The sequence below is a fragment of the Piliocolobus tephrosceles genome, chromosome 6, assembly GCF_002776525.5.
Source record: "Piliocolobus tephrosceles isolate RC106 chromosome 6, ASM277652v3, whole genome shotgun sequence".
Lineage (NCBI taxonomy): Eukaryota > Metazoa > Chordata > Mammalia > Primates > Cercopithecidae > Piliocolobus > Piliocolobus tephrosceles.
The window spans coordinates 1,752,627-1,780,117 of NC_045439.1; the positions used below are offsets into that span (position 1 = coordinate 1,752,627).

General features: G+C 64.3%; 1 protein-coding gene across 1 annotated transcript in view; it reads right to left on the minus strand.

The window, feature by feature from the left end:
- Positions 1 to 3,671: 3,671 nt before the first annotated feature.
- The window catches only part of ASPG (asparaginase), a 29,500-nt gene continuing 5,680 nt past the window's right edge, over positions 3,672 to 27,491 (minus strand). Inside the window, exons 2-16 of the mRNA XM_023205358.2 lie at positions 26,247 to 26,355; positions 25,389 to 25,500; positions 23,468 to 23,593; positions 21,543 to 21,626; positions 20,628 to 20,754; positions 15,720 to 15,832; positions 14,911 to 15,093; positions 14,665 to 14,778; positions 13,966 to 14,088; positions 12,544 to 12,639; positions 12,093 to 12,256; positions 10,124 to 10,210; positions 7,677 to 7,776; positions 7,292 to 7,372; positions 3,672 to 6,744 (exon numbers count right to left, since the gene is read on the minus strand). Coding sequence (XP_023061126.1) covers positions 6,724 to 6,744; positions 7,292 to 7,372; positions 7,677 to 7,776; positions 10,124 to 10,210; positions 12,093 to 12,256; positions 12,544 to 12,639; positions 13,966 to 14,088; positions 14,665 to 14,778; positions 14,911 to 15,093; positions 15,720 to 15,832; positions 20,628 to 20,754; positions 21,543 to 21,626; positions 23,468 to 23,593; positions 25,389 to 25,500; positions 26,247 to 26,355 — 1,640 coding nt within the window. The 3' untranslated portion in view covers positions 3,672 to 6,723. The remainder of the gene's footprint in view (positions 6,745 to 7,291; positions 7,373 to 7,676; positions 7,777 to 10,123; positions 10,211 to 12,092; positions 12,257 to 12,543; positions 12,640 to 13,965; positions 14,089 to 14,664; positions 14,779 to 14,910; positions 15,094 to 15,719; positions 15,833 to 20,627; positions 20,755 to 21,542; positions 21,627 to 23,467; positions 23,594 to 25,388; positions 25,501 to 26,246; positions 26,356 to 27,491) is intronic.

The window sequence follows — 27,491 nt, forward strand, 5'->3', positions numbered from 1 at the left end:
CCAAGCCCTTTCCCCAGCCTGGCTCCTTGAGGCAGTGCAGCTCAAATCCGAAGATGGGGGGTCTGGCCCAGTGGCCCAGGGGAGGTCACTGCAATGAGAAAGCTGGTGTCAGGGGCTGGGGGCTTCCCTGGAGAGCAAAGTGCCAGAGGCAGAGTTGAGGGGAGGGCCTTGGGTAAGGACCAGGCCACGGCCCCTCCACCAACCATCCTCATTTCTGCTTCTCTGAGATTAGAAAGAAAAGGGTGGCTTGCATTCGAGGGAGAAACCACACTGAGACCTGGGGGGAAAGGACAAGCACCCCCAGGGACATAGTGATGCTCTGGAACATGTTTATTGTTATCGGTCTAAATCGTACAGACAGAATGCTTCCAAGCTGCAGAACAGGGACGCAGCCGCCATCCCCCACCTGAGCCTCAGCCTCTCTCATGAGGCTGCTGAGGGTTGAGGGCCCATGCAGAGGGAGTGGGGGAACGTGCTTGTAAAATGAAATGGCTGCAAGGGGCCGTGGTGGTCAGGAGGCAGCAGCTGGGGAGGACACTGGACGCTCCCAAGGCCCCAGGCTGTGAAGCCAGAGCCTGAGAAGTGGCCACAGTGGCATTTGCTGGGCAACAGAGGAGGTGCTGGCCAGTGGTGGATGCTTTCCCAGGAACTCCACTCCCCCCACCTGGGTGGCCAGTGGACCCTGCTGTCCTGCAGCTGGCCCTCTTCTGGAGCAGCCCTCCACAGTCACCTCCTGTCTCCTCACATCAACCCCCCACGTGTGCAGGTCGGGCTCAGAGAGGGCAGGTGACTGGCCCAAGGCCACCCTAGCAGGCCTCAAACCCAGGCCTGTCTGACCCATCTCCCAGGACTCCCCCCAGCTCTCTAAACACTGGGTGAGGCGGTGGGGACTGGCGGGGGACCCTCCATCCCAGAAGACTCAGCAGACCAGGCAGCACCAGGCAGAAGACCCTGGCCCCTGGCTGGAGGTGGGGACGGATTCAACCCTTTGCTGAGTCCCTCTCAGGACCACCTGAGGCTTCACACGCAGGCTAGTGTCCAGACCTCGTCGGTGGGCGCTACCACCAGGTTCCAAGGAGGCTCTGGCGAAGGCACCTGTCATCGTGGGCGCCGCTTCTCCTCCACCTGGCTGTGGTCTCCAAACTTCCTCCCCACCCCAAGTTTCTGCGCCTCGAGATCCTTCATGAGTTTAGCGCGCATTCGGAGGAGCCGCGCAGCGCTCCCTAAGGCCTCAGTGAGTGGAGAAGCTCTGGGGAGCGGGCAGCGGGAACCATCGGTCGGCCAGCAGGGTGTGGCTGCTGGCAGCCTGGTCGGCAGCTCCCAGGAAGCCCAGGCCAAGGAGCGCTCCTCAACCCTACGGGCCCACCGCCAGTTCCTCGCTGAGAATTCCACGGAGTTTCGAGGTGGGGGCCCTCGGGGTGCAGGAGGGCGGCGGCGGCGTCTCCAGGTCGGCAGCGCGCCAGGAGCGTGGGTGACCCAGCGCGCCCCCACCCAGCCGTTCCCAGAGCACAGCCCGGCCGCGCCCGGCCACCTCCCAGCAGCACAGGCTCTCGGGCCAGGGTCTTCCCTGGCAGCAGGTGGAGTCAGTCAGGCCCTGGGGGCTGCGGGGCGCGGCGCGTGGGACGGCCGACCTGGAGCGCGGAGCGGGTCCGTGGGCTCCTCTGGATGGGTCGCCGGCGCGCCCTTGGCTGTGACTCTGACTCCAGGCTGCGCGTGGGACGTTCCGTCGCTGTCGCCGTGCCCGCCGGGTCTAGTGGTCCTAAACATTTCACAATTGCGCTACAGAACTGTTGAACTGTTAAGAACCACTGGACCCAGCGCGCGAGTCCCCAGCACCGTCGGTTCGCCCAGCTGTGGAGAGAGGAGGCCACGACGCCCTTGGGACCGACCGCGTCGCCTGCGGATCCTGGGGACCGGCCCCTGCGCCCAGATCCCCGCTGGTCGTGCACCCACTGCCCTGCTGCAGCCACCCGGCCCCGACGCCGTACCGGACGCCATGGCCTGGCGCTGGGGGATTCCAGCCGCCAAGCCCAGCCCCGCCGCGTCCTCCCAGGCCCCGGCGTCCCCTCGTCCCGCGGGCCCAGCGTGGCAGGGCAGCTGAGCTCCGAGCGGCAGCGGCCAGCGCGGCGGCGCCTTTTATGCCGCGTGGCCGCCCTTCCCGGCGCCGGAATGCGCCCGCGCCGTGCTGGCCCGACCGGTTTTTCCGGGCGGGGCGGCTCCCGGGCCCACAGGTCCCGCGACTGATCCTCCACGGCCCGGGGACCTGCTCCGTGCGCCCGCGCGGGGGTGGCCCTGACTCAGCGGCCGCCCCGCCCCACCCGGCGCCCCAGCCTCCAGTGCCCGGCCTGGGCGCACCTGGCCTCCCGGGTTCTGGGTCCCCGCCGGGCCACGCCCGCACCGTCTGGTCTGGGCCGGGGGTGCTCGGGTGTACGGAGGGCCCGGGGCTCCACCTTGATCGGGTCGGGGCCCAGGGCGGCCCAAGCAGGTGAGGACCAGCGCCCGACAGGAGCCCAGGGCCGCGCTCGCCCTCCAGTGGGTGTGGGGGCTGGGCTGGACACACCCACCCCGGCCCCTCTCACTTCAAAGGGAACTTCGTGGGAGGGGGAAAGGGAGGGGTAAAGAGAAAGTGAAACTGGAGGGAGGGAGGTTTCTGCTTCTCAGACCCTGAACCCTGAAACCGCCCAGCAGGTTTCTGCTTCTCAGACCCTGAACCCCCACCCCGCAGCCCACAGAGGTAGCCCCGTACCTGCCTCCTCATTTCCCACGCGGGGGGAGGGACGCCCTGCCCCCTCAGGCTGCAAGAGCCCGCGCCTCGCTCCCCCGACTCACAGCCCAGCCCCGAATGCCCTGGCGCAGCTGGCCCTGCCGGCCCTGCCCACTTAGTCACCTGGAGGTGTCCGGGCCTGACCAGTGGCGCCTCCCAGGGACTCTGTTTCAGCAGAACATGGCAGCTGAGGGGAGGGCCTGGGCTCTAGGAAATACAGAGCAGGGGAGGAAGTGACCCCCTTCAGCGCTTGCCCCAAGTCTGGAGCCATTGGTGTGTCTGTACGGGGTTGGGCAGCAGGGTGGTGACCATTCATTCCAGTGCAGGGCGGTGCCACGCCATCCCACCGCCTGCCCAGCCAGCCAGGAGCCAAGTGCTCAGCAGCCAAGGTTGGCCCCACACCGGAACACAACCACCAGATCTGAGGCCTCCCTGAACATTTCACATGTGCTGTGTGTGGCTCAACGACCGCAGCCCCCTGGAAAGGGAATCAGAAAGGTTTTGTTATTTTCATTTTGCAGTTGGGGAAACTGAGGCTCAGGGAGGGACAGTGACTTCTGGGGATTGCACAGCTCTTGGTGGTAGAGAAGGGATGGCAGGCCTTGCCATCGCTGCGTCTGTGGGTCTCAGTGCCTGTGTGTGGAGTCCGAGGGACTGTGGCATGGGGGAGGGGATAGAAGTGGACATAGGGGGCCTGAGATCAAGAGCAGGAGCTTGGGAGCTCCTCCTGCAGCACAACTGCATGGCTGAGAAGAACCCACTTTTTTTTTTTTTTTGAGACGGAGTCTTGCTCTGTCACCCAGGCTGGAGTGCAGTGTCGGGATCCTGGCTCACTGCAATCTCCGTCTCAGCGATTCTCCCACCTCAGCCTCCCAAGTAGCTGGGACCACAGGCACAAACCACTACACCTGGCTAATGTTTTTATTTATTTTTTAGAGACAGGTTTCGCCATGTTGGCTATTCTCAAACTCCTAGGCTCAAGCTATCCACCTTCCTCAGCCTCCCAAAGTGCTGGAATAGGAGGCGTGAGTGACCAAGCCTGGCCACCTCTCTTTAATTCTAAGCCCTGGTCTAGCCCAGTCCTGGGCAGACTCCTCCTGACACACAGCCACCTGGGTGGGCTCTCCTCACCCAGCAAACGGGGCTCCTGTGTTCAGCATCCAAAGGAACTGATGAGAGAGGACAGGGAGAAGGTGACAAGTACAAGCACCTGCAGTTCCCACCAGCAGCAGGAAATACTGAGGTGTGACCAGAAGGGGAACTTCCTAGCATACATGAGAAGTCTGGTTACCTCCAGCTGGGATAGGGTGGCCCTGGAGGGTCCTCAACCGAGGAGTCTGATTTTAGGATAGAAAATGCTGGTAAAAAAGACAGTAGTCATGGTGGAGAGGAGATGTTTCCCAGAGATAGACCTGGGATCCAGGCGATTCGAGATGGGCTGTAGGAACCAAGGCCTCCCCCAGCGTGAAATTACCAGGTGTGAGCAACGCCACCCGCTGTGGGGAGGCGGGTCCCACGCACACCGGACACCCAGCTGTGCCTCATTCCTGCATCTCCCATGGCCTCATGCCACAGCGAGAGACAAGGGGGCCCTGATTCACAGCCCGGCTCTGCCCTGTGCTAACGCAGAGCCCTGGGCGCAGGACGGGGCCACTCTGTGGCTTAGCTTCCTCAACCGTGAAGTGGGATAGACGGGGACCCCGTGCCCTCCTAGAGGCACAGCAGGGACGAAACACACCAACATGGGGCAGGACACGAATGCTCCAAGCCTGTCTGTCCCAGCTGTTCCCATTGCACCCCAGAGAGCCAGAGGCCTTGGAGCCAGGTCACTGGCCAGCGCAGAGCCCAGGGAGCCCTGAGCAGTGGCTCTGCACCCCCTGCCACTTCTGGGTGATTCTAGAGGAGTCCCCTTACCCAGGGCCCCTCTGGCCTCTCCCCAAGAGGCACAAAACAACCCCGAGGGAGCTCCCAGACTCGAGCCTGTGACTCTTCCCAGCCTCCTGAGACACTGGCCCCGTCCCGGGGCTCCCTGTGGTAGGGCCCTACATCCCACGAGGGTTTGGAGGGGCCTGAAAATGGGGGTCTGGCTACCCAGCCTTGTGAGGAGCTCTCCCCATCTGCCCAGCCCCTCCCCAGCCCCTGTGGCCCCCCAGCCATCTCTGCCGAACTCCATCAGTGGCCCAGTTGGAGAAAGGCCAGCTTGACAAGGGCTCTCTGTGGGACAAGCAGGACGAGGGGGTGTTTCCACACTACAGGACACTCACCCCAGGCGTCAGGGGGCGTGTCTACACCGGCAGGTTGGTACCTGCTCTGGGAGGGTGCTGCCATGTGGGCTAACGTGAGCCACCTGCAGCTTTCACAACCTGGGGCTCCAAGGGCCTGGAACAGTGCTGAGTGGGGCGGCATGAGCAACAGGCTCTGCCCAGTCACTCCGGAGCCGAGTGAAGCGGGTGGACACTGCCGTGTGCAGGAGCCACCAGGGAGACCAGGCGGACTCAGCCCGGAGGTGCTGGAGGCAGGTCCACCCTTTCTCACCTGCACCAGGCATTTGTTCAGATGCCCCACCGCCTCCCTCAAGGCCCTCTGAGGGTCCCGGTCATCCGGGGACAGCAGAGGTTCCTGGTTCCCAGGCCCGGTGCCACTCTCCCTCCACCAGCAGCCCCTCATGGGCCTCACCAGGGTGAGGAGCCAAGGCTTCCCCGGCCGCTCACACGGCCTCACCTTGTTGTGCAAGGCCCAGGCACACCTGTGTCGGGGAGAGGAGAGCAAGGATGCTGGCGGCAGTGCCAGCTGGGCTCGGGAACCATGCTGAGGAGCCCAGGGTATGCCCAGGTGCCAAGGGCCAGTTCTAGGCTCACACTTTTGCCCTCCTGGGCCGCCAGTCCAGGGGCCAGCCAAACGGAGGGACCAACAGGAGCCGTCACCTGGGCAGGTAGAGAGGCCTGGAAGGAGGCAGCTCCCACGCTCCTCACACCCAGCAAGAAGGGGTCAGGGGCTGGGGACAGCAGCAGGAAGCGTCTGGCCATCCTAGGCCAATGTATGCACACATGGTGGGGGCCAGGGCTCCACACCCCTGATTTCAGCCCCAGCTGAAATCACGAGGTCACCCCTGACCTTGGAGCACCACCCCCACCGGGCAGCAGGGCCCACCCCACCCACCCACCTGCCCAGGCTGTGCAACCAGGGTAGCGCAGGTCACCCCTTCCTTTGCAGGGTGGCCTGGCTCACCGTGGAGGCTGAGTCAGGAGCGTCAGGCAGTGCAGGGTCTGGAAGGGTCCCGAGGGGCTCACCACCAGAGTGTGAAGCCCCCTTGACATTCATGGCCTTCTGCAGCCCCATGGAGCCCTGGTGTGACCCTGGCCTGAGAGGGGCCGGGCGCAGTGATGCTGGGGTGACGGAAAACCAGACAGCAACTGGGATGGGACTGTGAGGACTAAAGAGTTAAGTGGGAGCAGTGTGCTCATCCAGGGGTTGGAGGGCTGCCTGGAGGAGGTGACTTCAAGCTCCAGAATGAAGGCGCAGGAGGTGAGGAGATGGGCAGAAGGTGTCTGGAGGAGGGACCAGTCTGGGCAAAGGCAGGGTGACAGGAAGGAGGAGGGGCAGCTGGGAAAGGACCGCCTGGCCGAGTCATCTCCATGGGCCCCGCCCCGCCCGGCTCACACTCACAGCTACCTGGGGAAGGATGGGCCAAGTGCCGCCCATCACCCCCACAGAGCCTGAGCCTGACTCCCCACACACACCCACAGTCCCGGACCCAGACAGGCCCACTCGGGGCCAGGCTGTATAGACCTGGTGAGGAGATGCCAGAGACTTTATTGTCATTTATGCCCAACAAAGGCCTTCAGGCTTTGCACGACCGCAGGCTGGGAAACAGCCCCAGCAGTGGGGTCATGCCTGAGGCCCCTCCAGCAGGTCACGGGAGGCAGGAATGGCTTACACTGCAGCAGGATGGCTTCAGGTTAGACATCAGGCAGCACTTCCTGAAAACATGAGGGCTCCTGAGAACATGCAGAGACCCAGGTAGTGTGTGAAGGCAGGGCAGAGAGACAAGCCCAGGCACCCAGTCTGTGCGGCACAGCCCAAGAGCCTGAGCAAACCCAGCTTGAGACTGGGAGGGCCAAGCAACGGAGTGGGAATGGGGGTGTCAGCTGGGAACTGACCTGGGAGACAAGCAGTAGCACCCAGCCAAGGGGGTCCCAGTGGGGCAGGGCGCGGGGGCAGGGGTGGGTAAGGGGATGCTGCGTCCTGGCTGAGCCATCAGTGCTCAAGTCTGGTCAGTTCCTTCAGGAAGGCCTCCCTGACTGCTCCTTTCTCCTTCCCCTCACCTCTAAACTGTTCCACCCTGGACATCCCCAGGAGGGGCTCTGAAGACCCTAAACTGGCTGGGACCCATCTCAGCCTCCTCCGGTTCTGCCCTCCTTGGTTACGCCCCCCGAGCTGGGATCCAGCCCTGGGATCCAGGAGCCCGGGGATCCAGCCCTGCACTAGAAGCTCATTTGGGGGTGTCAGCCCCGCCTAGGGACTTACTGGGCATGGGACCTGGGCACCGACCGCACCCTCCAGGCTCTGTAGAAAGGCCACCACTGCCAGGTTCCCAGCTGCCTCCGCCTATGGGGAAGCAGTGGGGAGGGGCTGCCTTGGGGCCACTGACTAGCAGCCTGGCCCGAGGACCCCCATCCCCAGGACACCCTCCCCCTCCCCCAGCCCACACACACAGGGTCCCAGCGGCTCCGTCACTCTCGTCACCCCCCACCGCTCAGCGCCCCGGGAAGGGGACCCAGTCTGTGTGGGTCCTGCATGGGGAGGGCCGGGGATTTGGGGGAGGGGCAGAGCAGGGAGCTGGTGAATTATCCAGGTGTCCTTTCTGGAGGTGGCAGCCTTTGGAGAGGGTGCAGGGGGTGGGGGCACTCACGACGTGCAGGGCGCTGTGCCCATCATAGCCCGGCTGCCCCAGGTCAGCCCCTGCCTGCCACCACACCTGCAAGCCTTCGAGGTCAGCCCTGCATGCCAGCCTGGGGGTGGGGGCAGAGGAGGAGTTGTTGGGCACCTGTCCATCTGCCCACCTGCCTGTCCCCCAGGTGCCCTGGACGCTCTTACAAAGCCAGCCCAAAACAGCTGACCCAGCAGCGACCTGGTCCTGCAGCAGGAGTCGCTGGAGGCCATCAGGCAGCCTGGAGTCTGGTTTCACCCAGTAGGTGGGACGACGACTCCAGTCAAGGGTGCACATGCACAAACATACATGAACACACATGCACACGCAGCAGCATACACACCAGCACACATGCACACACACAGGAGCACACAAGCACACATCCACACATGCACACACACACGAGCATATATGCACACACAGGAGCACATGCGCCTTGGCGCACACATATGCACGCCCACCTGCTGAGCAGCCCATGCCAGTTTCGTGTTTCACAACACCGCTCTTCCCGGGGCGGGGTCCGCAAAGGCGGAAAGAAAAGTTTGAGGCAGCCCAGTGAGTGGTTCAGAGAGGGGGACACAGGAGGCACCCTGGGATAACTGTTGGCCCTGGACCCCGGCAGACTGCATGGCGGGGGGTCCTGGCTGGGACAGGGGTCCGGGCCCACCTGCCCTGGAATGGGCACCTGCCAGGCCCTCGCCAGCTCCTCCTCACCCTGCCACCCTCCTGGGTAGAACTGACTCCCCTCCTGGGGAGGCCAGGCACAGGCCAGGTAGGGACCCGGCAGGGAAGGCCCCACCCCTGGTGTGCAGGGGCTGGGGGTAGTGGCCTGGTGAGGGAGGGGCTGCCCCCTCTTCCGGAGGGCCCTTAGGGACTCTGCTCCTACCCAGGAAACAGCAGCAGCCCTGCAGTGGCACTGGGTAATCTCTGGGGTGAGTCTGCTAGATGGCACTGGCCCCTCCCGGACCTGCCCCAAGAGGCCCCACACACTGGCCGAGGGGCTCGAGTCCAGCCAGCAGCTCGGGCTGGCCAGGCCCACTTCCAAGCAGAGTCCTGGACCAGGATTCTGGTCCCAGCTCCCACAGGACCTGACTACTGCCTCAGTTTCCCCATCTGTCAGTGGAGCCAACAAGGCCTGCCTGGAGCGCAAATCTGGACCAAGTCACCCCAGAAGTCCCTTCAAAAGCAAGACCAGGGGTTGTGAGCCAGTCCCAGAGGAGGAGCCAGAGCTGCTAGTCCTCCTCCTGCTGGGCAGGCGCCTGCACCCACTCCCCTCCCAGCCAGTGAGCCGAGTCCCTGCCATCACCCACTCCCCGAGCCTGGGACTCTGGACTTGCAGGGACGCAGACCCCGCCACTCACAGCACCCCCACCCCAGCAACCACCTGTACCCGACCCAGGTCTCCTGCCTCCGACTCTTCCTTCTGGGTCCCTCGGAGCCGTCCTGGCCTCGGGCAGCCCAGGCTGGGCACAGGAGGCAGCGCCAAGTCACCAGGCACAAGGCTTGGGGTGAGGGGCAGCGATTCTGACTGTGGTGGACAGAGTAGGATCCCTGCAGCCCTGGCCCACCTCCACCCACAACCAACACCCTCACCGAAGGCCTCCCTGCGCCTCAGTCTCCCCAACAATAACATGATGTCAGAAGGCCTGAGCCTGCCTCGGTGGTCACTCGGGCAGCATGAGATCGGAAGGCACATTGGCCACTGGTGCCATGTGGCCAGCAGGTGGGGGCGGGGCCTACGTCAGTTTATCGCAGGACGGGAACCACGCTGGGGAGAACAGAGCTCAGGAGACCTGTCACCTGCCAGGGGCTTCAGCTCCCCTGTGCCCCACCTGTCCCAACCTCTCCAAATGCAGCCCCAGCCACCCCCCAGCACACATCGCAGCCCCTCTCACAGCCAACCACCAACTCCCACACCCCTCCTCAAGCCCATCACACACATGCATGCACGTACATACACATGCATGCACGCACACATACTCATGCACGCACACACACGCATGCGCGCACACACACGCATGCGCGCACATACACATGCATGCGCGCACACATACTCATGCACGCACACATACGCATGCGCGCACACACACTCATGCGCGCACACACACTCATGCACGCGCACACACGCATGCGCGCACACACACTCATGCACGCACACACACGCATGCGCGCATGCCCACACGTGCACACACAGACACCCTTGCTGGACTGTTGGCCCAGCTGAGAACAACTCCGTCCCCTGCCCCATGACATGGTCCCAGGCAGATCCCTCTTCCCGTCAGTCAGGCTGGTGCACACCGAGGTCAGCGGGCCTTGCCTCTGAAGCCCCCACACCCTGACTCACTTGTCCCTCCCAGCAGGTCTGGCTTTCCTTCCCCAAGCTGTGGCCCCCACATGCCTGGAAGAGCAGGTGCTCTAGCTGCGCTCACCTGCACAGCTCCGTCCCTGCCTCCTCCAGCTCCTGGGTGGACAGGGAGGCCCCGGCTTCCCGCAGCAACCCAATGACACCCGGATGCCTGTGTGAGAATGAGCATACTGACCTTCTGCCCTGGCCAGCCCAGCTCCGCTGCACCTCACTCAGGAGCCAGCAGGGCTCATGTCCTGCGCACAGGGACAGGGACCTGCCTGCCCAGGACCCCACAGCCCATCCCCCATCCTCTGCCTAGGCCCATGCGACATCATCTCGGGGTCCCACCACCTCCACTCGTCCAGAACACCTTCTTAGGGCAGCTCAGGTCTGCAAGAGGTAGGGTCAACTCTGCGGCAGCCCCGCACCCAGCCCCCAGGGGAGGCCATTGGTTGGTGCTGGTGGAATACTCCTCCCAGGGCAGTCTCCCCCACCCAGCCCAAGGGGACAGCCCATTCCAGAGGACAGCCTTACATGAGCTGACCGGCCCCACTGCACACCCAAACGCCGATCACACCCCGTGGTGACCTCCTCAGCCAGGCCCAGCGGACACTGAATCAATCCGGCTGACTGCCCTTGAGGTGAAGTGGGGGCGGGGCACCTGGACAGTGGAGTCTGTGGTGGGGTCGGGGCTCTAGCAAGGCCTTGGAGCAGAGGCACAAAGGCCCGAGGCCACACAGCCCATTGCACGGCGTGACCTAACGACTGTGCCATAATCACTGGCCATGACCCCACCCCTGCAAAGCACCACAAATCCCCCCCGCCGTCACCCCATTTAGGGAGCCTGGGAATAGGTATGAGGCAGTGGCCTCCCCGCACCCTACTAGGGCACAGCAGGGCCAGGCAGGCAGCCTCGGGGAGCCTGGCGGTGGAGTGAGGCCGGGTGACCGGTTGGGAGGTTGCTGTGAGCCTGGTCCTGTGAGTCAGGAAGGGACGAGGGGGCGGGCCTGTGTGAGCTCATCTCCGTGCCACCCACCCACGCCCAAGGACTCCCAGTCTAGAATCTCCAGTCCAGATCACCCCAGCCCTGCTTGGGGGGACCCTCACAGCCCCTCCCCCTCCCGTCCACCACCCTGTTCTCTCCTGTTCTTTTGAGTACCCTGTCAATGCTCACAGGAGCCTGAAAGGAATCTTCTACCCCAGTCACTGACTTCACAAAGGGCGCCACACCCCACCCCAGGGCTCACCGCTGGGGAGGGAGACCCACAGTTGAACACGGCAGGGTCATATGACCCCAGGCTCAGACACCCCGGCCTTCTCTCCATGGGACTCCTGAGCACTCCCTCCCCAAAAAGAACCCAGGGTCCTGCAGGCCAAGTCCTCCCACCTGCAGGGAGGAATCCCCAGGAACCCTGGGATCTCTGAGCAGCCACGTGCATCTGGGCAGTGGCACCAGCAGACAGGTCCTCGGCCTTCCCAGGCCCAGGGCTGCTGGGCGTCCGGGGCAATAAACAGTAGGAAGGGGAGACGGGACACAGATCCCACCAGGGCTGGCCCCGCCCCCTACACAGGGGCAGAGGCACACACTCTGCCTCTGCTGCTGCTCCGGGCTTTGGGAAGAGACACCAGCCAGGGCCTGTGGGTGGGGCAGGGGAGCCCCACATTCATGGGCTGGGCCTGTCCTCCAGGACCCGAGTTGCCTGTTGCAGCCCCAGATCTGCAGCCGAGTAGCCTGCTTTTTATTGACCGCGTCTGGCTGCTGGGCCAGGACCTTCTGCCCCACCTCCACCCCAGCCCCCATACCCACAGGTGTACAAAGATGACTCGGGAGCACCGGGTCCTCCTGGCTTTGTCCATAACACTTTTGTTTTCTAGGAACTCTGGGCTGGGGTCTTACTGGGCCCCAGGCTAGGGGGGCAGCCTTTAGGAAGCAGGTGTCCTCCACCTCTCCCAGCCCAGCCCCACCCCGGGAGGCTGTTTGAGCACAGGAGCCCACAGCCTCTCTGCACCCACCTGCCCAAGGCAGCTCTGTGCACCCCCGGCCCCACTACCTGCCCCGCACGGCCAGCAGCAGTGGGCTGAAGCCGTCCCTGTCCCGGGTGTTCACGTCCACACCTCCCTGCAGCAGCATGGTGACTGCCTCTATGTGGCCTCCCCGGGCGGCCGCGTGCAGTGGGGTCTGGCCGTTAAAGTCCACCAGGCCCAGGTCACTGCCCTGAGGTGACACAAGGACACACAACTCCTGAGGGAGGGCCAGGCGGGGCCAGGTAGGCCAAGGGGAGGGTGGGGCCACTCTAAGGGTAGGGCCCAGCACAGCCCCTGCGCCCACCCTCAAAGCCGCAGTGAGACCCCACAAGCTGGCAGGACAGTCCTGCTGCCCAGCCTGGCCGACAAGGGCTTAGTGTGGTCAGTGGGTGGACGAAAGGCCGTCCTGCCTAGAGGGTTCAGAGCCCCCGGGCCAGTTGTGGCTGGGGCTGGGCCCCCAGGGTCGGGGAGGCTCACCGGCTCCACAAGCGCCTGCAGCACCTCCAGGTTGCCAGCGTGGGCGGCAGCACAGGCCAGGCTGGGCATCAGGGCATTCCGCAGGGCATCTGCCTCCTGGGTGGGGAAGGCAGCACCCTGGGACCCATGCCTCCCTCTGGCATCTGGTGGAACTGGCAGTCCCTGGTGCTGTGTGACCCCTGCCAGCCCCCACACAAGGGCCCACAGATCCCAGGGCGTGGGTGAGAAGGAACCTGAGCTGCCACATCGGAAGGCCTGCGGTGGAGCCTCACTACTCCACCCCACCCAGGCCCCCTGCCCCTGGAGCCAAGGCCAGGTCACGAGACCACCATCCAGCTCTGTCCCCAACAGGTGTGTGGCCAGGACCTGCTACCCACCCTCCAAGATACCCCCATATGCTCCCACTGCTGTCAGGAGAGAATCGTAAGTCGCCTGCATGAGGAGTGTGGGAAAGGGAGCCAGACCCCTCCCCTGGGAGGAAGGCCCTGTTCCCACGGCTGCACCTTCCCAGAAGCGCCACCTGCCCCCAGCACCTGGCATCCAGGAGCTCCCCAAGACGGCAAAAGGCCAGGGTCCTGGCAGAGGCCCCACCATACCCAGCAGGCACAGCATGGCCTGGTGACAAGGCTGCTGCCTCTGGCCTGTCTCCCTAGAGCATCCAGGCCCCATGCAGCTGCCCTAATAACGGGCCATGCACGCCAGTCCTTTCCATCTGCGCATCACCCGCCCCAGCAAGTGGCAGTTGCAGCACATGGCTCACGAGACAGGTCCATCCCTATGAGGGGAAACTGAGGCACTGAGGCCAGGGCAGGACCCCAGGCAGTGGGGGAACAAGGCTGTCTGGCCTGCCAGGCCCCATGTCAGGCCTGGATGCTTGGTCCAGTAGCCAAGGGGGCATGTTGCGGGCTCCAGGGAGGCCCCATGCCCCTGCAGACCCCAGGCCTCAAAAGCCCTCCTTCCTAGGTCTAGGCACCCCAGTTGTGCAGGGGACGTGCTCAAGGGCTGGTCCTCACCTCCGGGTTCAGGTGGGGGCCTGGAACCCCTGGTGCTCAGAGCCTGGGAGAGCCCAGAGCAAGCACCGCCCCCACCACCCACCCGTCTTCTGGACAGGCAGCTCCCAAGGCAGCTCCGCACTAAGGCAGCGCTGCCAGTCAGAAGGCAGTGGCCTGCCGAGCCCTGGCCCCCAGCCTCCCTGCTGTGTGCCCACCGCCTGGCCCTTCCTGCATCCTGTCCCAGGGACCCTGCAAATCCTCCTTGCTGCAGACCCCAAACCCTCCTCCTGTGCCCCAGAACCTGCGTGTGCCTAACTGTTCGGGCTGGAGTGCAGACTACAGGGGCTCGTGCCTGCCTAGTGCATCCCAGGGTGACCAACAGGATGCACAGCCCCCAGCTGCCACTCAGGCCCGTGTGCCACGCCATTACCTGGCTGCCGCTCAGACTGAGGAGCCAGGACACCCCACAGCCCAGCGCGTTGCCCTGCAGTGAGGGCCAGCACTCTTCCACCAAGGGTGGTGTCATCTCCCCACGAAGGTCCTTGGTCAGCAGCTGGGGGAGAGAACAGAGGCGAAGTGGCTTTGCAAGAGCTGGATGGGCAGCCCAGAACAGCCTGGAGGGTCGGGCTACCCAGGTACAGGCAGAGGTTGCCCTCGGCCTGAGCCTCGGCCGTGTGTGCTTCATCCCTCGGGCCAGAGTGGGCCAGGTCCCCTCGCAAGGCCAGCCCCATTCCCCGGCCCTACCAGCTCGGGGTCTCCAGAGGCCCCTAAGGTTTCTGCTCAGCCCCAGGGGCTGGCAGCCCAAGGGTCTGGGGCCAGCTGGGTCTGAACCCTACCCTCCAGGAAAAGTGGGAAGCAGGAGAGGATTTCCTGGCGACAGTTAGGGGAGCCTCAGGCCTCTATGCAGGCTGAGAAGGCGCAAGGAGAGGTGGAGCCTGAGGGGCTGTGGGGAGCCTGGGCCCAGAGCTGCCCTTCACCACTATGGGGAGCCACATCCCTCCCCTTCCCAAACACAACACACCCTGGGCCGGCCCCCAGGCCCTTCCAGCACCGCCCCAGGCACGCCCCGGGAGCCAGCTGACAGGCTCGTGCACACCGAGGGTCACCCACAGCCCCAGAGCGCCCGCACCTCCTTCCTGTCATCCAGGCTCAGCCCTGGCTGGCCCAGCACATACGATAGCTTGGCCAGCGCGGCCTCTGACGTCATGTCGAAGCCTGAGATGACGCCGGCTCCCTCCATGGCCTGTGAGGGGTCATGTGGGCAGGAAGGGTGACTCACCACGGCCCCCAGCCCGTGAGGGGTGGGTCAGAGCCCACCTCTGCCAGGCCCTCAGGCTGTCCCCTTCCCCGCTAGGCTCTGATCTCCCGGCACTACCATGCCAGCTGCATAGTCTGTGGTCACAGCCCCCTGGAGGCAGTGGGTACAGTTGACGATGACCAGGCCGCGCTCGGTCGCCATCTGCAGCTCCTGCAGCAGGTCGGGCTTGGTGGGTCCGTTCCCCGAACCGAAGGTCTCCATGACCATGCCCTTCAGGGGAGGCTGCAAGAAGGCCCGAACCTGTGGGGCGGTGGGGAGGGAGGGCTGGATGGTGAGGGTCTCTGCCCTCAGCACCACTGACGCTTGCCCCGTGTCCTCCCAAGGAGAGGGACCCCAAGCCAGGGGCAGCTGGTGCCTGCCCTGCTCCCAGGACAGCGGGGCTCCTGGCAGGTGTGCACGGCTGCTGGCACCTGCAGGGGGCTGCTCCCCCCACCTTCTCCCAAAGGGTCGCCCTGTCTGTAGGGACGAAGGCCTTGTGTGGCAGAACACCGTGGAAACACTTCAGAGAGGTGGGAGAGGAGCCAAGAAGGCCATCAGAGACCCCAGCACAAACGCCCTTGTCCAGCACAGCAGGGGCGGCTCGGAGCCAGCTGGAATCTGGGGGAGGACGCTGCCTCTAGGAAAGCATAGAGGACCCCGCTCTAGCTGTGAGCCACGCCCCAACCCTGCTCACTCCCCAAGAGGCTGGAAAGCACCATGACCAAGGACAGGGGACAGGGCCTGGGGCCGGTGTGGCCACACTGCAGACATCTCAAGTCCATGTGGGGTCTACCCTGGCTGGCGAGGGAGGTAGAAGGAGCTCCATGGGAGCTGCAGAGGGCTGGGGCTCGGGGCTGCAGGGGCAGGAGGGCCGGGGCGGTCCCTACCAGGGCGGCGGGGATCCCAGGGTAGAGGCGTAGCAGGCCCACATCCTGCTCCATGCTGCTGTGCACCACCAGCCCCGCCTTCCCGCCGACCTTCCGCACCAGCTCCCTGTTGACTGACGACAGAGAAGGGCCTGTGTGGCACATTCAGGTCTCCCACCAGCCGAGACCCCAGCCCAGCACCTGGCCCTCTGCACAGGCCGCCTCCTCCCTTGTTTTCAGAGCTCTGAGCCTTCACACCTCAGCCCCCTTGCCCTGCCTCCTCTCCCACAGGCAAATCCTCCCAGGCTGTGGCACAATCCGGCCTGTGCCAGGCTCTGCAGCATGCACGGGGCTGCGGGAGGAGGCACTCGGCCAGCGAGAGACCGATGGGCAACACAGTGTCAAGGGTGACAGCCCAGGAAATCTCCGCTGGCCAGGCGAGGGGGCAGGAGGGCCCCGCAGAGATGGAGGCCCGGCTGTGCCTTGCAGGCTGCATGGGGGCGTCGGGTGGGCGCAGAGACGAGGAGGGCAGGTGTGCCCAACTGGGGAGCCACCAGCAGTCGCTGCGCTGGGTCACAGGCGTGGGGCAGCATCGTCGAACCAGCCAGCCTCCTCTGCCCCTTGCTGGGCACCCACTGTGCCCACTGCCCACCGGCTCAGTGGTTGAATGAGTGAACAAATGGACTTTCGGATCCCTCACCTCTGGGGAGAGAAGGCCTCCATCCAGTTCACCCCAAAATCCTAATGTGCACCCATCACCCACTCCCCACACCCAGGGTGGGTGACGGTGGAGGTGCAGGCTCCAGGTGAAGTGGAGAGGGATGGATATTTGGGGTCAGTGCCCCTTGAACCCATCCATGCAGAGGGGCTCCCCAGAGGGCATGCCTGTCCTCGAGCTGAAGGCCGCCTCTCTGGCAGCACTCGAGCCCCCACGGCTCTTCCGACCTTCTCGCTCTACTGTGGGTGGGGGTGAGAGGCTGATGCCACAAGCCCGGCCCCCAAACCCTCAGAGGCCAGCGCCGAGGATGGGTCCATTCCCTCGGCCCCTCTCCACACTCATGGCAGCCTCCAGCAGAGCAGGGCTGGATACCGGGGACTCCCACCGCACGGTGCGGTGTCAGAGCCTGCCCAGAGCAGTAAACACCCTGGAGGCTGGAGAGCCCAGCCCAGGGAAACCGAAGCCCAGAGGCGGGGAAAGGCCTGGGCGCCTGGAGAGCCCGGCACAGTGCTGGGACAGGAACCTGGGCAGGAGGACCCCCACACATGGCTCTTCCTCCTGCCCTCAGGGAGATGTCACCCATGTGTCTCTGGCCACTTCCACCAGAGCAGCTTGCATGCAATAAAAAGGACTTCCCTGGCATGGTGGAGCTGAAGAGGGGAGATGTGGGGTGCTGGGGATGAGAGAGGGGGAGCAGGGACCCGGCAGTGAGTCTTCCACCCCCACCAGAGCCCACAGCATCAGTCAGCCCCACACGATGGCAGCGTGAGATGCCCTTTCACTGACAGCGTGTGTCTCAGCTGGACAAGCAGATAAGGCGTCAGCACAGGGAAGGAGCGGGCACCACCTCCACCAACAGAGAGTTATGGCTGCAGAGGGGGTTATTACACAAAGACAAAGAGGGCCCACGCCCACCCTGCACTGACCGTCGCCTCCTGAGGGTCTGTGGAGGTCCCCCCGGGACCCCAGTCCTTCCTGTCCAGGCCGGCTGGAGGCCAGGGGAATGATGACCCCGCACGCAGTGGCAGACAGGAGCGCCAGGGGAGGCCCTGCCGGCTCGGCCCCTTACCCCCAGGAGGGACTATGGCCCTGTTTTACAGATACCAGAGCTTAGCACAGGAGCCGAACGGTGTAGTCTGCAGCCTCCAGGCTGGATGTGGCACAGCTGGGGTGGCTGGGACATGTCTGGGAGGGAGGTGGCTTCTCCCAGTGCACAGAAAAGGGCTCTGGGGCTCTGCGTTGGGATGACCCAGCGAAAGGACCCACAGCTGGTGTGTGAGAGGCCTGGCCTGACCCCACAGCCATGTCCCCTTCTCCACCCTCCTCTGCTCCAAGGGCCCCAGCAGAGTGGGCCAGGGCCAGGGTTCAGCACAGAAGGGTAAGGGTGCAGGATTTGCCTGGGGGTGACAGTGTGGTCTCCTCAGACACACAGAAAGGACAGGGCCAGCAGGGCCTCCTCCAGCCTCCCATGCACCCCCCACTCCTTGGCGTGGAGCCGACTGTAGACAGGAGCACCAAGCCCGCCCATGACTCCCAGCCCAGCCCAGCCCCTCACTTCCCAAACAGTAGGTAAAAAACCCAGGACAAGCCCTTGACAGGGTTGCTGGTAGCTGGCATCCCGGCCCAGGTTGGCATTGCTACCCCCAGCTGGTTCAGAGAGGGTGAGGGTGCACACTGCCAACCCGTGCCCCTCCCCAGGGGCCCCAGCAGCCACGCCCTGGGCAAGGCCTGAGGTTTCTCAATACCGGGTGCCAGAACCGGCCCGGCAGCCTGGCATCAGGTTCCCACGCCCACATGCATGTGGGAAACACTCAGGGGTGGGGGGCTGGGACCAGGACAGCCTCTCGTCCAGACCAGCCTTAGAGCTATGCCCAGGAGCTGCTCCGCAGCCCTGGGCCTGAGGCCGGTGTGTCTTGAGCCTCGTGGCCTGCCCAGGCTTAGCACCATGTGCTGGCAGAGTCCCTAGAATCCGGAGCACGGTCCTCTGTGCCCTGCCGGGGCGCGGTCCACCCACCAGCAGAAGCTCCACTCCTGAGCCCCAGATAAGGTGTGAATCAGGCCCCACGGGGGAGCTGGGCCTGCAGGGCACCGCCCACACCTCTTGCTGCTCCTTCTCCCTGGGCTGGAGGGGCCAAGTGCCAGCATCCAGCATGGGCAAGCAAGCCAGTACCCCACCAGCACCAGCTCACAAGCCACCTCCTCCAAGAAGCCTTTCGGGCTGCTCTGGCCCTTGGTGAGCAAGTGGACCCCTGCCCAGGCCTGAGACCCGGTGTGCTGCACCCATGCTAGACACACTGATGTGTTCTGGGCATCACACTCCCTAGAAGGTGCTCAAGGGAGCAGCAGTCCCCCTGCTGGAACAGGGACACAGGCAAGGACGCTGGGGAGCTCCAGGGCCTGGCATGAGGGTGCCCTAGGAAGGGTCTGGCGGGGCAGGGGCCTTCCTGGAGCACCCACCAGAAGCCGGGGACAGGAGGGGCTCTGGGCACGTCTGGCTGCGGGGCGTCTGCAGAAACGGGTGGAGGCAGGTGATTCTGAAAGCCCCCAGCATCTTCGGAGCTCAGGGTGTGAGCCCAGGACAGGAGACAGTGTGCAGGCTTGAGTCGGTGCCTCCCTGTGGGAGCCTGCCTGTCTCTGCCTCCGTTTCTCACCTGTAGAACCAGGCAGTTTCCTCTGTTCTGTCCTGCTGAGGGGTCCTGGGGCAACAAGCAAGGCTGCCACCGAGCCCGGACTCCCACACGCACGCCTTGTCTTGAGCGCCAAAGATGCCGGGGGCTTTTGGAATTACCTGCCTCCACCCGTTTCTGCAGACACCCCGCAGCCAGACGTGCCCAGAGCCTCTCCTGTCCCCGGCTTCTGGTGGGTGCTCCAGGAAGGCCCCTGCCCTGCCAGATCCTGCCCAGGGCACCCTCATGCCAGGCCCTGGAGCTCGCCAGGGTCCTTGCCTGTGTCCAGGAAATCTTTCAGGAGGGAAGTCGCGCCCCAGCAGCCCACAGCCCAACCCTTTATCCAGGAGCGTCTGCTCCTCCTTAAAATGGGGAGTGGGGAGCAGGCAGTGGGGAGCGGAGAGCGGGCAGTGGGGAGTGGGCAGTGGGCAGCGGGGAGCAGGGAGTGGGGAGCCTCTGCTACACCGGGAGATTCCCTAGGAAGTGCCTCCTCAGGGGTCCAGTGACCTTGTGGGCTTGAGCCATCAGCCCGCCATGGCCCAGGCCTGGATAGAAGCCCAGCATGGGAGAGGGGGCACCTCCAGCCCACCCCCCCAAGATGGGAACAGCTGCTTCCGTCCTGGGCAGGCAGCCCCACCCAGCCCCGGGCGAGGCATCAAATGCCCCCAAAGGAAGGCCAGTGCTGTCAAGCCCTGGAGCCTCCCCCGGGCTGGACCCCACCTCAGTCAGTCAGGATGAGACACAGGGCAGGTTTGGGGCTGCCACGAGACAGTAGGGGCCAGGGTAGGCAGGATGCGTCGCGCAGGAGAGAGGGGACGCTCCTGCCGCCTCAGGGAGGGGTGCTGGGGTGGGGTCAGAAGGACCGGCCATGCCAGTCATGGACCTGGAGCGGGCAGGGGCCGTGTAGAGTCCAGGAGGCAGGGGCTCCCTCAGGAGCCGCACGTCCCAGACAGAGAGGCAGTAGGCCAGGGGGTGACTTCCGGGCAGGCCATGGGAGTGGCCCTGCGTCTCAGGTGAGGTCTCTGAGAACAAGCCCCAAGGCTGCTCCTACAGCCAGGGCCAGGGGGCAGGCTGGGCCCCCCAGGAGGAAGCCTCAGGACACAGGACTGGCTCGAGTCAGCCCCACAAGGATGGCTGGGCTGCCCGCCGGAACCAGAGGACAGAAAGAGTCCCTGAAACTCCTGGGGACAAGGCTATGGCACACAGAGGTGCGGCAGAGCCAGGTGGTCGTTGAGGACCTCCTAGGCCTGGGGCCAGGGGTTGGGCAGGACACACGAGGGCCAGATGCCCCAAACCTCTCTTCCAGGTCTCCCGCCTCTGAGCCTACAGGGACCTGTGGAGGCCCCCACCTCTGTGGCCACGCAGCAGGCCTGTCCACACAGCCCTGGCTTCTCCACAGCCCAGGGCAGAAATAAGCCAGGGCAACTCAGAACCAAGCACGGTCCTCTCAAATTCTGCCGAGTCCCAGCCACGAGCTCCCTGCAGCCACCCCTTGCCCAGCACCAGCACTGGGCAGGCACCTGGCCCTGCTCTTGTGGGGCTTACCTGTGACGTCAGCACCCACAGTGGCCAGAGGTGGCAGGTTCGGGGAGCAGAAGGCCGCGAACCTCCGAGCGTCTACCTTGGTCGTCCGGTTACCCCGAAACAGCTGATTCTGGAAGAAGAGGCAGACCTGCGGGAAGGAAGTGACAGAGCTCAGAGCAGCGGCCACCCTGTCCCTGACCCCTCTGCCCTCCCTGCCATCAATGGGGTGCCCAGGCCCAGGGAGAGGCGGGACTGTAACCCCACCCACCACAGGCAGAGACCCTCCTGGGAGCAGGTACTGCGCCGCTCGGGCCCTTTCCTGCCCTGCCACCTACCCCCCGGCTAACCGGAGCCCTCAGAGGCCTGGGGACCCCAGCGCCTGGGGTGTACAGGTGGCTGGGTGGCAGGAGGGCACCGTACTTCCTTCCCTTCCCACCTGCCCACTGCCCCCATCCCTGTTTCTTAGAGAGCCCTGGGAACTCATCCCAAAGGTGCAGCGAGCACAGCTGATGCTGGAGACCCCCTGCCCACGGTGAGTGGGAGTCCCTGAGGCCCTCCGGAGCCGGTGTCGGAGCTCTAGTCAAGCTGCTCAAGAGCCTAAGGGAAAGCCCCTGCCCCAAGCCTGGGGTATCTTTGCACACATCTTGCGGGGATACCACATGAAACAGGGAAAGACATGGAGGAGGGCAAGGGACACCCTTCAAAGCCATGCTGGCTGCAACCTATTTTTATAGAAACTTATATACATATCTCTAATGTAAAACTTACATACATATCTCTAATGTAAATATCCACAACGTAAGATCTAGAAGACAGTGCACCCAGCCATTGGCAGTGGCGTCTGGGGAGGGGCCTGGGGGGACTTTGTTTCCTGGCTGCTCTCGGGCTCCCGCCCCCGCCCCACCTGCCCTGCCTCCACGCGTGCCAGGCAGGTACCTCTGGGATCACATACTGGCCGGCCATGAGCAGTGCCCCCAGCAGGTTCTCACGGCCGTCGCTCCACAGGGCATGGATGGGCATCTGGGGAGAGGCCACGGAGGAGCTGGGGCCTGGGAAGCCCAGAAGCCTGGGACGCCCAGCTCATCACTCCAGGTAAACCTCCAGGCCCAGCCCAGGAGCCCCAGGTGGGGTGTGGGAGAGAGGACAGGCAGGCTTGGACTGCAGCAGGCGGCCTGGAGATGGGTGTCTTGGGGGAACGGGGTGCTCAGAGGAGCTGGGCAGTAAGCCCATCTCCAAGGCCGCCAACAACAGCTGCCCCTGTGGACGATGCCAGCCTGTACCCAGGACCTCAACCCACCCACCAGCTCCCTTTACAGGTCCAAGAGCTGAGTGCTGGCAGCAGAGGCCAGCCGGTCCCCATACTGGAGAACACATCACAGGCCTCCCACCCCGGCTGCCCTGCCCAGCTCCCTCGCTACCCCAGCAGAACTGTGGGCTGGAAGGAGGGTGGTGGGGTGAGGGGTGGGTGGGCTGTGACAGAAAGGAACTGCCTCACGATGCCAGGCACAGTACAGCTCTTCCCGCAGCTGCCTGTGTCTAGCATGGGCGACCGTGCCCTATGGCTGACTGAGTAGCGTATCCCAGGAGGGCGCAGGTGGCCGTGCAGAGGCCAGGGTCTTCAGGAGGAGGCAGCCGGGCAGTGGTCAGTGCAGGGCCTCTGGAGGGAGAGAGCCCTGGCAGGGGGTGGCAGTCCCGGGTCCTGGGTCCTGGGTCCTCCCTGGCTCAGCCCTTATGTGGTGCGTGGCTGTGGGTGAGTCCTTGGCCTATAAGCCTCAGTTTCCCCATAGGTATAACAGGGATAAGGATGCCCTGACAAAGGCCAACATCAGGGAGAGGAGAACACGCATGTTAGCATTCCTGGGGCCCGCAGTGCTCGTAACTGTGCCCTTGATTCCCCTGGAGAGGCCCATGGGACGTTCTGCTCCCCCAGGGCTCGGGAGTGTCTGGGAAGAGGAAAACCAGCCAGAGTCCTGTCCCTCCTTCTCAGCTCTGGGGCGGGAGGTGCTGCTCCACCCCTAACGGGTGTGCAGTGGGCCCCAGGGAGACCCTGGAGGGACAAGGGAGATGGCTCCAGGTAAGCAGAGTGGGATGGCTGAGCCGCCTCCCTGGACTGCTCCCCGCAGACCTCCTAAGAGAGCCTCCATGGAGTTTTCTGGAGCTGCCACCAAGCTCAAAGGAACACAGGTACCGGCTTCCCACACAAGACCTTAGCCTCAGCCATGGGAAAGGATCCCAAGGGGCTCAGGTGCCCATTGCCACCCGCAGGCAACAGGGACCCCTAGTCAGCCTCTAGCCGACCTCCCCTGCCACCTCCCCTCAAATCCTGTTTTCCAGAACAATCCACTGGCCTTGGCTTATGGGATTTGTGCTGGGTTAGGTTGAGAGAGGCGGGAAAATCGTGTGCCAGGGCCCCCAGGATGGCATTGCCTGGAACCACAGTGGGTGGAGCAAAGAGAGGGACAAAGGCAGGGACGTGGCCGGGGCCTCCCGGTGCTGCTCTGTGTGCAGCCATCCTGTTGCGCCAGACGGAGAGGTGGGCAGCAGCCACGAGCAAGCATCGGGAGGAGAGGAATGATGCCTGGCATCCCCAGGGCCGAGGTGGGCATGGCTCTGGGTGCTCCAGGGCCTCACAGCTCCCGGGGCCACCAGCAGGAGACGACCCCCACCATGGGGTAAGTGGGCTGGCACTCTGGCAGGACCTGAGCATTCGCGAGGCCCAGCACGGGCCGTGCAGCAGCCAGCTCAGGAGCTGCTGGGCTGAGCAGGAAGCCCAGGATCCCGCAGCGGCCGCTGGCAGCACAGACTTGACCTGTGGCCTCAGGAAGCCCCTGTTCCTAGGAGCCCCGGGCCCCTGAGGTTACCTGGGCCCCAGTGAGGACGACGGTCTTCTGCAGGTTCTCCAGCATGAAGGACAGCATCGAGGCAGCAAAGGCCATGGTGTCAGTGCCGTGGATGACCACAAAGCCGTGGTACTGCTTGTAGTGCCTCTGCAGGAGGGGTGCGCACTCAGGCAGGCCAGCCCCTCGGGGAGCAGGCGTGGGGGAGGGTGCCGCAGGGGGAAAGAGTGGAGGAAAGAGTGGAGGACTACGAGGAGGCGCCCATGGGGCCCTGGCCTGGAAGTCCCTCTCTGGAGGGTGAGCACCTGGCGTGGAGTCCTGGGATCCCCACGCTGTCCCTGCCCCGAGGCTTCCATGCCACGCGGGTGCACACACCGCGCGCTGAGGCTCCCCTCAGAGCACTCGAGAATGAGTCCCTCCGAGGGGCCTCTGCACATTCCCGGAGGGTGGGAGAGCGCCTCACATGGCAGCAGGGGGCTGTGGCGGTGTATGAGCCTCGAAGCGCAGACGGCGGATCAGGCAAGACACAACGGTGGGCACAAGGACGCCTGCAGGGTCAGGGCACAGCCATGGCTGGGAGCCAGCAGGTGATCCTGGAGGTTGTCTGGATCTGGACCTGGGTGGCCGGGCAGGACACTGAAGGGCAGCAGTGAAGCTGGCCATGCAGGGACGTCCTCTGGCCACCACCCCCTGGAGGGTGGCAGGTCCAGGCTGTGGCTGCCAGGGCACCGTTCCAAGAGCCCAGGGTCCCGGTGGGCTATTAGAACACCAAGCCCTGTAGGCCCGGGAACTGCATTGGAGCGGAGGCCAGGGAGGGGAAGGGCGCCCTCTGCTGGCCACTCGCGGCAAGACGGCAGGCTGGGCCACCTGAGCTGAGAAGGCCTTTGTGAGGCTGTCCACGGCTGGTCCCTGCAGTAAGGACCACAGGGCACCTACGTGGGGCTCAAACAGCAGTCAGGCCTTGCCCGGTGAGGGCTGCCGGCCACAGATGGAGGAGCCTGTCCTGGTGGTGCTGCCCCCCACCCCGCTGCTGGGAAGGGGAAGCCTAGGTGTTCCCACTCAGGGGAGCAGGGGGTTTGTAAACGAAGCAGGTGAGAACTGGGACTGGAGGGGGCAGGAGGCGCCCGCCAGGGGAGGCAGCTCAGGCACGTGGGAGCGTGCTGTGGTGGGGGAGAATGGAGAAGAAAGGCTGATGGGGTGGGGGTGGTTCTGCCTGCAGGGTGAGCACACAGGTCGCTGTAAACCACAAGAGTCTGCAAGAAGTGCTGTGGTCCTAAATCCACTAAGACCCCAACTGGGGAGAGGACAGACAGAGGGCAGTGAGCCGGTCACCAGCCAGGCACAAGGAGCGTGTCGGCCCTTGAGGTAGCATCACACACCATGCCCCAGATACTAACTGAGACAGGCTAAGACAGCTGTTCCCGCTGTGTCCTCGCCTGGGAAGTCGACTTGGCCCTCTATGCCCACCCCCAGCTTGCATGAGGGAGAGGGCCTCAGAGTCTTGCCCCCAGCTCTGACATGAGGACCCTGCCCTTTCCTGAAGCTGCCATTCCCAGATGCTCCGAGGCCCCAGGCTGGGCAGGTGGACTCCACCCCAGAATCTGCAGCTCCTCACCTGTCCCAGAGTGTTTCTGTGGGCCACTGCCCATCCACCAGCCCCGCCCATACCCACAGCCCTGCCCACAGGCATAGCCCCACCCACACAAATAGCCCCACCCCCACTTTACAGCCCCACCCACAACACAGCTCCACCCATGAAACACAGCCCTGCCCACATAACACAGCCCCGCCCACACCCACAGCCCCACCCACTCTCCACAGCCCCGCCCACACTCCACAGTTCCGCCCATGCTCCCTAGCCCCACCCACACCCAATAGCCCTGCCCACTCCCCACAGCCCCACCCACACACCACAGCCCCACCCAGCACTCCCCAGCCCCACTACCTCGATGGTCTGGGCAACGCGAACCCACTCAGCGATGGTCATGTCACTGGAGTCGAAGAGGGGCTGGCACTCCAGCACAGTGTAGAGGATCCTCTGGTTAGGGGTGGCCGGGCTGCGGGACGGGAACAGCAGGAGACGTCCCTGCTCTCCTGCTCTGCACCTCCAAATGCCCTGACCTGCTCTGCTCCCCTCTGGCAGAGCTGGGGCCCCTACGCCAAGGGCTCTGCACGTAGCAAATTCTCAGCATCCCACGCACAGGGCTCGGACCCCTTCCACCTGGAGCTCCCCACAGGGGCGAGGATGTGGGTCAGGATGGGCCCTTCCCAGCAGTCTCCTTCCCACAGCAGCTCGGAGAGTGGGGCTGGGACTAGCCCATGCCCCGGCAGGAGAGGTTGCTGGCAGGAGGCTTGCCTGCGACCGCTGTGGCCACGCAGGGCAACTCCCACCACGAGGGCAACTCCCAGCTCACCCCCAGCTGTGGGGACATCAGGGAGCTGGGCCCAGAGCAGACAATGGAAGGATCTCCATGCTCGGGGCAAGGCTGCCTGGGCCAGCCGGCTCCTGATATACAGGGCCCCTAGATGGGGAGCCTTCATCACACTTGCCGAACCAGCCTGGCTGGGGGTGTGGGAGAAGGGCAGGGAGGGAAGGTGGGACCAGGCCCAGGGGCAGCCTCCGAGGCTCAGGCTCTGGTGGAAGGCGGCTGCTGGTCAGTCCTAAAGCCCTGTAAGCTGAGGGGATGTTAGAGATGGGGGTGAGCAAATGGCTCGTGTGGGCCTGGCCAGCAGTGCCCAGCCTCGGGTTCAGTGCCCCCCAGCAGCTATGCCCTGCCCGGGACCGGGAGGAGCCCACACTCACGGCAGCACCAGGATGTCCTCGGAGAGGCCGCGGGCTCGGGCATGCTCCTCGTCATGGAACATGGGCAGTGTCCTCAGGATGGCAGCCAGGCCCGTCCCAGGCACGAGCACTGCAGGCAGAGTCCAGGTGGATGGGGGGTCAGGGACTGGCAGCCATGGCCTCCTCCTCCCTCAGTGAGGGGCAGGACCGGAGCTGGTGGGATGGGGCTCCTGTCTTATGACAGTCAGAGGCTTGGCGGGAGGGCTATGCTGCCCCGGGACCCCTCAGAGGACAGGCCGCTGACCCGCGTTTGGAAGCCATGGCTTCCTGCCTTGGAGCCCATGGTGAGTCCTCATTTCACACCTGGACAGCCCCAGGAGCTCTGCCCAGGTCTCCAGCTGCTCCATCTAGGCCCTGCCCCTGCTCCCACCCCCTTCTCCAAATGCTCAGTCCACACTCCTCACCAAGGTCCACGGGGCTCAGCCTTTGCCTCACTGTGGATGTGCTGCAGGCTCTGCCTGGAAGTCCTGCCTCATCTCCACTTCTCACCCAGTAGGTGCCTCAAGACCCAGATTGGGGCACCAGCCCCAAACTCAGCGATTTAAAGCGGCCCCCTCTGATACCCCTCCAGCCGCACCCCTCCCTGCCATCGCCCTCCACCGCTGGGCTCAGCCCGGTCTCCACATCTCTGCCTGTTAAGTCACCAGCCCCAGGACACCAGCCCCTTGGCCCCACGCAGGTTTATGGCACCCATGATCTTCTCTGGCCTTACACAAAGGCCGGTGGAGCCCCGGGGACGTTTGCCGGAGGACTGGATGTGTCCCCGTCTCATGTGCGGTGGGTTGAAAAAGCATCCTAGAAGATGTCCACATCCCAGGGCCCGGCGCAGTGGCTCAGGCCTGGAATCCCAGCACTTTGGGTGGCTGAGGTGGCGGATTGCTTGAGGTCAAGAATTCAAGACCAGCCTGGCCAACATGGTGAAATCCCATCTTTATGAAAGATACAAAAATCAACTGGGCATGGTGGCGCACACCTGTAATCCCAGCTACTTGGGAGCTTGAGGCGGGAGAATCACTTGAATCTGGCAGGTGGGGGTTGCAGTGAGCCAAGATGGCACCTCTGCACTCCAGCCTGGGTGACAGAATGAGACTGTGTCTCAAAAAATTAAATAAATACACGAAAATATAAAAGATGTCCACCTCCCAATCCCCGGTACCTGTGGGTGTCACTTCATATGGAAGAGTCTTTGTGGATGTGATATTAGGG